This window comes from Carcharhinus amblyrhynchos, unplaced genomic scaffold (assembly GCF_965287045.1).
Source record: "Carcharhinus amblyrhynchos unplaced genomic scaffold, sCarAmb.v2.hapA chromosome_206, whole genome shotgun sequence".
NCBI classification, from domain to species: Eukaryota; Metazoa; Chordata; class Chondrichthyes; order Carcharhiniformes; family Carcharhinidae; genus Carcharhinus; species Carcharhinus amblyrhynchos.
The window spans coordinates 253,106-266,271 of record NW_027649946.1 but is presented as its reverse complement, the minus strand read 5'-3'; the positions used below and the strand labels follow the sequence as shown (position 1 = coordinate 266,271).

Genomic DNA, 13,166 nt, shown 5'->3' with positions numbered 1-13,166 from the left:
CACTGAGCTTCCCAATGTCCTGTCATTCACTAAGTACTCCCTCATCTTGTTTCTTCTTCAAAGTGCATCACCTCACACTTGTCAGGATTAAATACCATCTGCCATTGATTTGCCAACTCTACCATCCAGTCATAGAACACAGAACACTACAGCACAAACAGGCCCTTCGGCCCACAAGTTGCACTGATCATATCCCTACCTACCAGGCCCATCTATAACCCTCAATCCCATTAAATCCCATGTACTCATCCAGAAGTCTCTTAAAGGACCCCAACGAGTTCACCTCCACCACCACCAACGGCAGCCGATTCCACTCACCACCCTCTGAGTGAAAAACTTACCCCTAACATCTCCTCTGTACTTGCTCCCCAGCACCTTAAATCTGTGTCCTCTCGTAGTGACCATTTCAACCCGGGGAAATAGCCTCTGAGAATCCACCCTATCTATTCCTGTCAACATTTTATAAACCTCTATCAGGTCACCTCTCATCCTTCGTCTCTCCAGGGAGAAGAGACCTAGATCCCTCAACCTATCTTCATAAGGCATGCCTCCCAATCCAGGCAACATCCTTGTAAATCTCCTCTGTACCCTCTCAATAGCTTCCACATCCATGTGTTTCTGAAGTTCTACACTGTCCTCTTACTTCCTATAACTCAGCAAACTTCATCGAAACGGGGAGCAGGGGCAGAGAATTGGAGCCAGGAGCTCATGTTAATGCTGGGAATCTGTGTTTCATCTGAACTGGAGATGATGTCATTTCTGGGCTCCACTCTTTAGGAAGGATGTGGAGACAGCGTGGGGAAAATCTTCAGGAGAATGGTTCTGGGGTGAGAAACTTCAGTTATGAAGGTAGATTGGAGAAGTTGGGAATGTTTTCCTTGGTTAAGAGGTGATTAGATCGAGATATTCACCCTCAGGGAGAGGTCCCACTGATGTGAAAATGGAGAATCAGAGGAGACAGATTTAAGGGGAATGGTAAAAGCAGCAATGGAGACATGAGGAGAAATATTTCCACACAGCGAGTGGTCAGGATCTGGAATGTACTGTCTGAGAGTGTGGTGGAGACAGATTCACACAGCGAGTGGTTAGGGTCTGGAATGTACTGTCTGAGAGTGTGATGGAGACAGATTCACACAGCGAGTGGTCAGGATCTGGAATGTACTGTCTGAGAGTGTGGTGGAGACAGATTCACACAGCGAGTGGTTAGGGTCTGGAATGTACTGTCTGAGAGTGTGATGGAGACAGATTCACACAGCGAGTGGTTAGGATCTGGAATGTACTGTCTGAGAGTGTGGTGGAGACAGATTCACACAGCGAGTGGTTAGGATCTGGAATGTACTGTCTGAGAGTGTGGTGGAGACAGATTCACACAGCGAGTGGTTAGGATCTGGAATGCACTGTCTGAGAGTGTGGTGGAGACAGGGACATTTGAAGTTTTTAAACGAGAGTTGGATGTTTTCTGATGAAAAGGTATTTTTACAGCTATGGGGAAACGGCACGTGAGCAGCACTGGGTGATTTGCACCTGCAGAGAGCTAGCAGGCATATGACAGGCTAAATGGCCTTCTGCTCTAATAATATTATATGATAAACTCTTGGACTTCAAGATTCTTCCTGAGCTTCTGTTAGACAAGGATTAATTAATAAAGGCTGAGTAACATGTGGATTTATTGCTATTAATTAGTTCTATCCACATTCTGAGCCAGTTATATCTTCAATTGGAAATGGTTTTACGTTTTGACTATTCTTCTGCGGCTTCCTCCAAGGTCCTCGGTGGGGGTGTTTGATGATGTTTCCACTGAGAGCTCAGGGGAGCTGTTTGCGACTGCTTCACTTTCCACTGGCTTCCTCTGAAGAATAGCCTTGAAATCCTGCACCAAGGAAACAGACACACAGTAAAACACCAGCCTCTCACAACAGGTATGTGAGTGAGTGTGGATATGGTGGGATCAAAGGGAAATTTCTCCACTGGCTGGAGTTATACCTGGTACATAGGAAGATGGATTGTGATTGTGGAGGGTCAGTCACCTCAGCTCCAGGATATCTCTACAGGAGTCCCTCAGAGTAGAGTCCTCAGCCTAACAATCTTTAGCTGCTTCATCAATAACCTTCCCTCCATCATAAGGTCGGAAATTGGGATGTTCGCTGATGATTACACAATATAAAAGTAGGGAGGTCTTGCTGCAGCTGTATAGGGCATTGGTGAGGCCGCAGCTGGAGTACTGTGTGCAGTTTTGGGCGCCGTACTTACGCAAGGATATTTTGGCCTTGGAGGGAGTGCAGAGGAGGTTTACTAGGCTGATACCGGAGTTGAGGGGGTTGAGCTATGAAGAGAGGCTGAATAAACTAGGCTTGTACTCGTTAGAGTTTAGAAGAATGAGGGGAGATCTCATTGAGACGTATAAGATGATGAATGGGATGGATAGGATAGAGGTGGAGAGACTCTTCCCGCTCAAAAAAGACAGTAGGACTAGGGGGCACAGCCTCAAGATAAAAGGGGGGGCGGTTTAGAACAGAGTTGAGGAGGAACTTCTTCACTCAAAGGGTGGTGAATCTCTGGAATTCTCTGCCCATTGAAGTGGTGGAGGCTGCCTCGCTAAATATTTTTAAGACGCGGGTTGATGGGTTTTTGATAAGAGAGGGGATTAAGGGTTATGGGGAGAGGGCGGGAATGTGGAACTGAGCCATGACAGATCAGCCATGATCTTATTGAATGGCGGGGCAGGCTCAAAGGGCTAGATGGCCTACTCCTGCTCCTATTTCTTATGTTCTTATGTTCTATGTTCACCACTCCTCAGATACTGAAACAGTCTATGTTCAAATACAACAAGATCAGGATAATATCCAGTAATATTTACATGTCAGGCAATGACCATTTTTAACGATTCTTTCTGAGACTGGGCCCAGTACTCAGTGCATTTTAGCCAGACTGGGGAATGATCTTTCCCTGAAGGACAGTATTTATATGGCTAATCCATTTCAGCTTTCAGTCAATGATAACCCTCAGGATGTTGATAGAGGAGGATCAGCAATAGTAATTGTCGTGAGTGTGAAGGGACAATGGTTAGATCCGCTTCTATTTGTGATGGTCATTGCCTGGCATCTGTGTGGTGCCAATGTTGCTGGCCACTTGTCAGCCCAAGCCTGGATATTATCCAGATCTTGTTGTATTTGAACATGGACTGCTTCAGTATCTGAGGAATCACGAATGATGCGGCATATTGTGCAATCATCGGCAAACATCCCCACCTCTGACCTTATGATGGAGAGAAGATCATTGATGAAGCAGCTGAAGATTGTTGGGCCAAGGACACTACACAACTACACTGTGTTGCTTGGTCATTTATACCGCATACTAATCAGTCTCTCAGCATTTCCCGTAATGCTGGGCCATACTGGCAATGATCCACCAGATTTGTTAGTCACATCAGGAATTCCATCACCGGCTCCCCTGTAAATCCAGAAGCTGCATTTAATCTGTACCATTGCAAGATCACAGAAGGTTTAGGATTGTAATGGTTTCACTCCATTTTCAATACTTGCATCGTATAGAACCAATTTCCCAAAAAATGGCATAATAAAAACTGAATGATACAGGCTCACCAGGATCTGATGAGTAAGGTTACCAAAACTTTCCTTTTACCTCGTCACCAGTATCCAGCTCCAGGAGGCGGCTGTAAAGGTGCTTATTGCACAAAACAAAGTAAAGCAAAACCACAAGTCCATGGTGAACACAATCAGGACAAAAGGAATAATGGACCCACTCAGGAACCTCTGATATGGCTATATGAACTCCATCTGGCTGGTTAATTACCAGTCCCCAGGGAGCTCATATTCAACAGGTCCTATAGGGATATCAGTCAGTGATTCCCCATGCAAGTCCTGGGGGCTGTCACAGAAGAAAATTAGTAAGAAGTATACATAGGGAAATTAAGGGGACTAAAGTTTAATAAGTCCTCAGAAACTGATATTGTGCATCTCCAACAGAGGTTGCTAATAGGCAGTAGATGCATTGGTGATTATTGTCCAACATAAGAACATAAGAAATAGGAGCAGGAGTAGGCCATCTAGCCCCTCGAGCCTGCCCCGCCATTCAATAAGATCATGGCTGATCTGTCGTGGCTCAGTTCCACTTTCCCGCCCTCTCCCCATAACCCTTAATCCCCTCTCTTATCAAAAACCCATCAACCCGCTTCTTAAAAATATTTAGCGAGGTAGCCTCCACCACTTCAACGGGCAGAGAATTCCAGAGATTCACCACCCTTTGAGTCAAGAAGTTCCTCCTCAACTCCGTTCTAAACCGCCCCCCCTTTATCTTGAGGCTGTGCCCCCTAGTCCTACTGTCCTTTCTGAGCGGGAAGAGTCTCTCCACCTCTATCCTATCCATCCCATTCATCATCTTATACGTCTCAATGAGATCTCCCCTCATTCTTCTAAACTCTAATGAGTAAAAGCCCAGTTTATTCAGCCTCTCCTCATAGCATCTGATAGATTCTGGAATAGTTCCTGAAGATTGGAAGATAGGAAAGGTCACCCATTATTTAAGAGAGGGAGAGAGAAAACAGGGAACTGTGGTCTGGTTAACCTCCCATCAATGGGAGGGAAAATGCTGGAATCTATTACAAAGATGTGACTGACAAAATGACACTTGGACTGCCATGATCTGATTGGTATTGTCAGCACGGATTTACAAATAGGAAATCACATTTGATGAACCTGTTGGGAGTTTTTTGGAAATGTTACTAACAAAATTGATAAAGGAGAGTCAATGGAGGCAGAATATTTCGACTTTAGAAGGCTTTTGATAAAGTCCCCCACAAGAAATTAATCAGCACGTGGGGTAGGAGGCAACATACTGTCATGGATTCAGGATTGGCTAACAGACAGAAGGCAGAGAGTAGGAATAAATGGGTCATTGTGCCATTGGCAGCCTGTGGCTAATAGGATCCTGTAAGGATCAGTAGTTGTGTTCTCCAGCTGTTCACAACATTTATCAATGATAAATGTAATATTTCCAAGTGTGCAGATGAAAGCTAGGCGGGAATGTGTTGTGAGGAAGGTGTAAAGCGGCTATGGGAGGATTTGTACAGACTTAATGAGTGGGCAAGGACACGGCAGATGGAATGAAATGTGGGGTAATCCACTTGGGTAGAAGAAGGAACAGATGTAAGAACATAAGAACATAAGAAATAGGAGCAGGAGTAGGCCATCTAGCCCTTCGAGCCTGCCCCGCCATTCAATAAGATCATGGCTGATCTGTCGTGGCTCAGTTCCACATTCCCGCCCTCTCCCCATAACCCTTAATCCCCTCTCTTATCAAAAACCCATCAACCCGCTTCTTAAAAATATTTAGCGAGGCAGCCTCCACCACTTCAACAGGCAGAGAATTCCAGAGATTCACCACCCTTTGAGTGAAGAAGTTCCTCCTCAACTCCGTTCTAAACCGCCCCCCCCACTCCCTTATTTTGAGGCTGTGCCCTCTCGTTCTGGTTTCTGTGCAGAGTACTTCCTAAACAAGTGTCCTCATCAGTACGTGATGCGTGGTGAGTGAGTGGAATCGGCTGCCGGCAGTGGTGGTGGAGGCGGATTAGATAGGGTCTTTTAAGAGACTTTTGGATAAGTACATGGGATTTAGTAAGATAGAGGATTATAGGTAAGCCTCGTAGGTAGGGATATGATCGGCACAACTTGTGGGCCGAAGGGCCTGTTTGTGCTGTAGTTTTTCTATGTTCTATGTGACTGAAGGCTAACATGAAAGCAACAGATATTGGGAAGGCTAATAGTATATTGACCTTTATTACAAGAGGATTTGAGTGAGGTTTTGCACCTGGAGCACTGTGTGGCCCTTACCTTAGGAAGGTTATCACTTAGAGAGAGAGCAACAAATGTTCACTAGAGTTGTTTCTGGGGTGGCGGCACTGCCTTATCAAGAGGGATTGGGCAAACTGGGACTGAACTCTCTTGAATTTCAAAGGACAGGTGATCTCATTGAAAGTTAAAAAATACTTAAAGGAATAGACGGGGGAGATGTGGGTAAGATGTTTTCCCGGTTGGAGAGTCTAGAACCGGGGGCACAGTTTCAAAATAACGGGAAGGCTTTTGGACTGGGATGTCTTTACACCTGAGGGTGGTTAACGTGAGGAATTCTCTAACCCAGAGACTGTGGAAGCTCAGACACTGAGTGTATTTAAAGCAGAGACTGACACACACTAATACAGTGAAATGATTTGGTGATAATGTGGGGAAAATGCATCATCAGTCAGTCAATAGAAAGAATCGTAGAATCCCAACACTACAGAAGGAGGCCATTCAGCCCATCGAGTCTGCACCGACCACAATCCCACTCAAGCCCTATTCCTATAACCTCATTTATTTACCCTGTTAATCCCCCTGACACTAAGGGGCAATTTACCATGACTAAAGACCTAACCTGCACAGCTTTGGACTGTGGGAGGAAACCGGGGCACCCGGCGGAAACCCACGCAGACACAGGGAGAACACGCAAACTCCACACAGACAGTGGCCCAAGCTGGGAATCGAACCCAGGTCCCTGGTGCTGTGAGGTAGCAGTGCTAACCACTGTGCCACCGGTCATGATCATAATAAATGGCTTAATGGGTTAAATGGCCAGCTGTTCCTAGGCAGAGCGAGCAGGAGACAGGGAGACAGAAGTAGCAAGAGTGAGCAAGAAGAGAGATCGAGAGAGGGAGGGGGAAAGAGGGACAGAGAGGGAGGGGAGGGAAGGATAGATGGAGGGAGGGACAGAGGGAGTGAGAGGGACAGACTGACATAGAAACTAGAAGCAGAAGTAGGCCATTCGGGCCCTTCAATATCCTGATCCCCCTTCCCCCCCATATCCCTCAATCCCTTTAGCCCCAAGAGCTAAATTTAATTTCTTCCTGAAATCAGACAATGTTTTGGTCTCAACTACTTTCTGTGGGAGTGAATTCCACACAATCCCCACCCTCTGGGTGAAGAAATTTCTCCTCATCTCAGTTCTAAAAGGTTTATTCCTTATCCTCAAACTATGGCTTCCGGAGTTGAGGGGGTTGAACTATGAGGAGAGGCTGAATAAACTAGGCTTGTACTCGTTAGAGTTTAGAAGAATGAGGGGAGATCTCATTGAGACATATAAGATGATGAATGGGATGGATAGGATAGAGGTGGAGAGACTCTTCCCACTCAGAAAGGACAGTAGGACTAGGGGGCACAGCCTCAAGATAAAGGGGAGGCGGTTTAGAACGGAGTTGAGGAAGAACTTCTTCACTCAAAGGGTGGTGAATCTCTGGAATTCTCTGCCCGTTGAAGTGGTGGAGGCTGCCTCGCTCAATATTTTTAAGACGCGGGTTGATGGGTTTTTGATAAGAGAGGGGATTAAGGGTTATGGGGAGAGGGCGGGAATGTGGAACTGAGCCACGACAGATCAGCCATGATCTTATTGAATGGCGGGGCAGGCTCGAGGGGCTAGATGGCCTACTCCTGCTCCTATTTCTTATGTTCTTATGGTCCCTAGTTCTGGACTCCCCCACCATTGGAAACATTCTCTCTGAATCTACCCTGTCTAACCCTGACAGAATTTTAGAAGTTTCTACGAGATTCCCTTTCACTCTTCTAAACTCCCGTGAATATCTGATTGAGTTTTTGAAGGGGTAACCAAGAAGGTAGATGAGGGCAGTGCAGTTGATGTTGTCTACATGGACTTTAGCAAGGCCTTTGACAAGGTACCGCATGGTAGGTTGTTGCATAAGGTTAAATCTCACTGGATTTAGGGTGAGATTACTATATGAATACAAAATTGGCTTCTTGACAGAACAGTAACAAGTCTCACAATACCAGGTTAAAGTCCAACAGGTTTATTTGGTGGCACAAGTGACATTCCGGAAGTTTGTGCTACCAAATAAACCTGTTGGACTTCTAGTGTTGTGGGACTTCTTACTGTGCCCACCCCAGTCCAACGCTGGCATCTCCACATCATCATGATAGAAGCTAGAGGGTGATTGTAGAGAGTTGTTTTTCAAACTGGAAGCCTGTGACCAGCGGTGTGCCCCAGGGATCAGTGCTGGGTCCACTGTTATTTGTCATTTATATTAATGATTTGGATGAGAATATAGGAGGCTTGGTTAGTAAGTTTGCAGATGACACCAAGAGTGGTGGCATAGTGGACAGTGAAGAAATTGCAATGGGATCTTGATTAAATTCCATCTGCCATTCGTCAGCCCACTGGCCCAATTGCAACAGGATCTTGATCAATTGGGCCAATGGGTTGACGAATGGCAGATGGAGTTTAATTTAGATAAATGTGAGGTGATGCATTTAGGTAGATTGAACCAGGGTAGGACTTACTCAGTTAATGGTAGGACAAATGTGAGATAATGCAATTTGAAGGTCTAATACAGATAGGAAATGTACAGTAAATGGCAGAACCCTTTAAGAGTATTGACAGGCAGAGGGATCTGGGTGTACAGGTACACAGGTCACTGAAAGTGGCAATGCAGGTGGAGAAGGTAGTCAAGAAGGCATACGGCATGCTTGCCTTCATCGGCCGGGGTATTGAGTTTAAAAATTGACAAGTCATGTTGCAGCTTTATAGAACCTTAGTGAGGCCGCACTTGGAATATAGTGTTCAATTCTGGTCACCACACTACCAGAAGGATGTGGAGGCTTTGGAGAGGGTACAGAAAAGATTTACCAGGATGTTGCCCGGTATGGAGGGCATTAGCTATGAGGAGAGGTTGGAGAAACTTGGTTTGTTCTCATTGGAGTGAAGGAGGTTGAGGGGAGACCTGATAGAAGTCTACAAGATTGAGAGGCATGGACAGAGTGGATAGTCAGAAGCTTTTTCCCAGGGTAGAAGAGTCAATTACTAGGTTTAAGGTGCGAGGGGCAATGTTTAAAGGAGATGTATGAGGCAGATTTTTTACAGAGAGAATAGTGAGTGCCTGGAACACGTTTCCGGGGTGGTAGTGGAAGCAGATAGTGAGTTTTAAGGGACGTCTTGACAAGTACATGAATAGGATGGGAATAGAGGGATATGATCCCCAGAAGAGTAGGGGGTTTTAGTTCAGTCGGACAGCATGGTCAGTGCAGGTTTGGAGGGCCGAAGGGCCTGTTCCTGTGCTGTAATTTTCTTTGTTCTTTGTTCTAGGGTATTGGGAATTACAGAACAAAGAGATCTTGGGGTACAGGTTCATAGCTCCTTGAAAGTGGAGTCACAGGTGGACAGAGAGGTGAAGAAGGCATTCAGCATGCTTGGTTTCATTGATCAGAACATTGAATACAGGAGTTGGGACGTCTTGTTGAAGTTGTATAAGACATTGGTAAGGCCACACTTGGAATACTGTGTACAATTCTGGTCACCCTATTATAGAAAGGATATTATTAAACTAGAAAGAGTGCAGAAAAGATTTACTAGGATGCTACTGGGACTTGATGGATCGAGTTATAAGGAGAGGCTGGATAGACTGGGGCTTTTTTCCCTGGAGCGTAGGAGGCTGAGGGGTGATCTTATAGAGGTCTATAAAATAATGAGGGGCACAGATCAGCTAGATAGTCAATATCTTTTCCCAAAGGTAGGGGAGTCTGAAACTAGGTTTAAGGTGAGAGGGGAGAGATACAAAAGTGTCCAGAGGGGCAATTTTTTTACACAGAGGCTGGTGAGTGTCTGGAACAAGCTGCCAGAGGTAGTAGTAGAGACGGGTATAATTTTGTCTTTTAAAAAGCATTTGACAGTTACACGGGTAAGATGGGTATAGAGGGATATGGGCCTAATGTAGGTAAGTGGGATTAGTTTAGGGGTTTAAAAAATAGGATGACATGGACAAGTTGGGCTGAAGAGCCTGTTTCATGCTGTAAACCTCAATGATTCTAATATAATCCTAACCGATTTAGTCCCTCCCCATATGACAGACCTGCCATCCCAGGAATCAGCCTGGTAAACCTTCACTGTACTCTCTCTATAGCAAGGACATCCTTCCTCAGATAAGGAGACCAAAACTGTACACAATACTCCAGGTGTGGCCTCACCAAGGCCCTGTACAATTGCAGCAAAACATCCCTATCCCTATACTCAAATCCTCTCGCTAGGAAGGCCAACATACTATTTGCCTTCTTTACTACCTGCTGTACCTGCGCACTTACTTTCAGTGACTGATGCACGAGGACTCCAAGGTCTCGCTGAGTGTCCACCTCTCTCAATTTACACCCATCCCAGTAATAATCTGCCTTCCTGTTATTGTTACCAAAGTGGATAACCTCACATTTATCCACATTATACTGCATCTGCCATGCAGATACCCTCACACTCAGCCTGTCCAAATCACACTGAAACATCTCTGCACCCTTCTCACAGCTCACCCTCCCACCCAACTCTGTATCATCTGTAAGTTTGGAGATAATACATTCAGTTCCCGCTTCCAAATCATTAATATATAATGTGAACAGTTGGGGTCCCAGCACAGATCCCTGTGGAACCCCACTAGGCACTGACTGCCAATCAGAAAAATACCCATTTATACCAACTCTTTGTTTCCTATCTGCTAACCAGCTTTCTACCCATCTCAAACCATTACCAGCAATCCCATGTGCTTTAACTTTATATAGTAAAGTCAGAGGGAGGGAGAGGGAGAGAGGAGTGAGAGCGACAGTGGGAGGGAGAGGAGGGACAAAAAGAGGGAAGGATGGGGTGAAAGAGAGACAGGGGAAGGGACAGAGAGAGGGAGCGTAAAGAAGGGGCAGAGGGAGAGAATGAGGAGGAGGGACAGAGGGAAAGAGCGAAAAGGAGGGATAGAGGGAGGGAGCAAGCCAGAGATAGGGAGAGGGACAGAGTGAAAGGGACAGAGCGAGAGGGAGCAAGAGGGACAGAGGGAGGGATGGAGAGGGACAGAGGGAGGGACGGAGAGGGACAGAGGGAGGGATGGAGAGGGACAGAGGGAGGGACGGAGAGGGACAGAGGGAGGGACGGAGAGGGAGAGGGACAGAGTGGGAGGGGGAGGGAGAGGGACAGAGCGACAGGGACAGAGGGAGTGCGTGTTCTCCTTACAGGCAGGGTGAATTTGAGTGTGCTCTTGACCAGCTCCATGATGAAAGGATGTCGCAGTAAGATGGTGAATGGAACGGCCTCAAAGTCCTTCGATCCCAGCTGCTGATAAATATCAGTGAGATTCTGCAGGAGAGGAGACAGCTGTGAGAATGGAGTGTCCAGACTGTCCCGAGAGTGACCGAAACCCAACAATCCAACCGCAAGCTCAATGGGCATACACACAACCAGAAACTTCAATCACAACTCCCATGTGGGCAACGTAACTGAACGGATGAGACAGCAAAGGCTTCGAGCCGGACACACTGACCAACACACGGACACACTGAGCCGGACACACTGACCAACACACGGACACACTGAGCCGGACACACTGACCAACACACGGACACACTGAGCCGGACACCCCGACCCGGACACACTGACCAACACACGGACACACTGACCAACACACGGACACACTGAGCCGGACACACTGACCAACACACGGACACACTGAGCCGGACACACTGACCAACACACGGACACACTGAGCCGGACACCCCGACCCGGACACACTGACCAACACACGGACACACTGAGCCGGACACACTGACCAACACACGGACACACTGACCAACACACGGACACACTGAGCCGGACACCCCGACCCGGACACACTGACCAACACACGGACACACTGAACCAGACACCGCGATCCGGACACACTGACCAACACATGGACACACTGAGCCGGACACACTGACCAACACACGGACACACTGAGCAGGACACACTGACCAACACACGGACACACTGACCAACACACGGACACACTGAGCCGGACACACTGACCAACACACGGACACACTGAGCCGGACACACTGACCAACACACGGACACACTGAGCCGGACACACTGACCAACACACGGACACACTGAGCCGGACACACTGACCAACACACGGACACACTGAGCCGGACACACTGACCAACACACGGACACACTGACCAACACACGGACACACTGAGCCGGAAACGCCGACCCGCACACACTGACCAACACACGGACACACTGACCAACACACGGACACACTGACCAACACACGGACACACTGAGCCGGACACACTGACCAACACACGGACACACTGACCCGGACACCCCGACCCGGACACAGTGACCAACACACGGACACACTGACCCGGACACCCCGACCCGGACACACTGACCAACACACGGACACACTGAGCTGGACACACTGACCAACACACGGACACACTGACCAACACACGGACACACTGACCAACACACGGACACACTGAGCTGGACACACTGACCAACACACGGACACACTGAGCCGGACACACTGACCAACACACGGACACACTGAGCCGGACACACTGACCAACACACGGACACCCCGACCCGGACACACTGACCAACACACGGACACACTGACCAACACACGGACACACTGACCAACACACGGACACACTGAGCCGGACACACTGACCAACACACGGACACCCCGACCCGGACACACTGACCAACACACGGACACACTGACCCGGACACACTGACCAACACACGGACACACTGACCCGGACACACTGACCAACACACGGACACACTGACCAACACACGGACACACTGAGCTGGACACACTGACCAACACACGGACACACTGAGCCGGACACCCCGACACGGACACACTGACCAACACACGGACACACTGAGCCGGACACACTGACCAACACACGGACACACTGAGCCGGACACACTGACCAACACACGGACACACTGACCAACACACGGACACACTGAGCCAGACACACTGACCAACACACGGACACACTGACCCGGACACACTGACCAACACACAGACACACTGAGCAGGACACACTGACCAACACACGGACACACTGAGCCGGACACACTGACCAACACACGGACACACTGACCCGGACACACTGACCAACACACAGACACACTGAGCCGGACACACTGACCAACACACGGACACACTGAGCCGGACACCCCGACCCGGACACACTGAGCCGGACACACTGACCAACACACGGACACACTGAGCCGGACACACTGACCAACACACGGACACCCCGACACGGACACACTGACCAACACACGGACAC

At 47.9% G+C, this 13,166-nt stretch overlaps 1 protein-coding gene across 2 annotated transcripts in view; it reads right to left on the bottom strand.

Annotated features, from left to right (window-relative positions):
- Positions 1–1,690: 1,690 nt before the first annotated feature.
- LOC145338875 (sperm flagellar protein 2-like) overlaps positions 1,691–13,166 on the bottom strand; it is a 233,647-nt gene continuing 222,171 nt past the window's right edge. For both annotated transcript variants that reach the window (XM_080183275.1, XM_080183276.1), the window contains exons 28-29: positions 11,038–11,160; positions 1,691–1,870 (exon numbers count right to left, since the gene is read on the bottom strand). In XM_080183275.1, the coding sequence (XP_080039401.1) occupies positions 1,730–1,870; positions 11,038–11,160 (264 nt within the window). In that variant the 3' untranslated portion in view covers positions 1,691–1,729. The remainder of the gene's footprint in view (positions 1,871–11,037; positions 11,161–13,166) is intronic.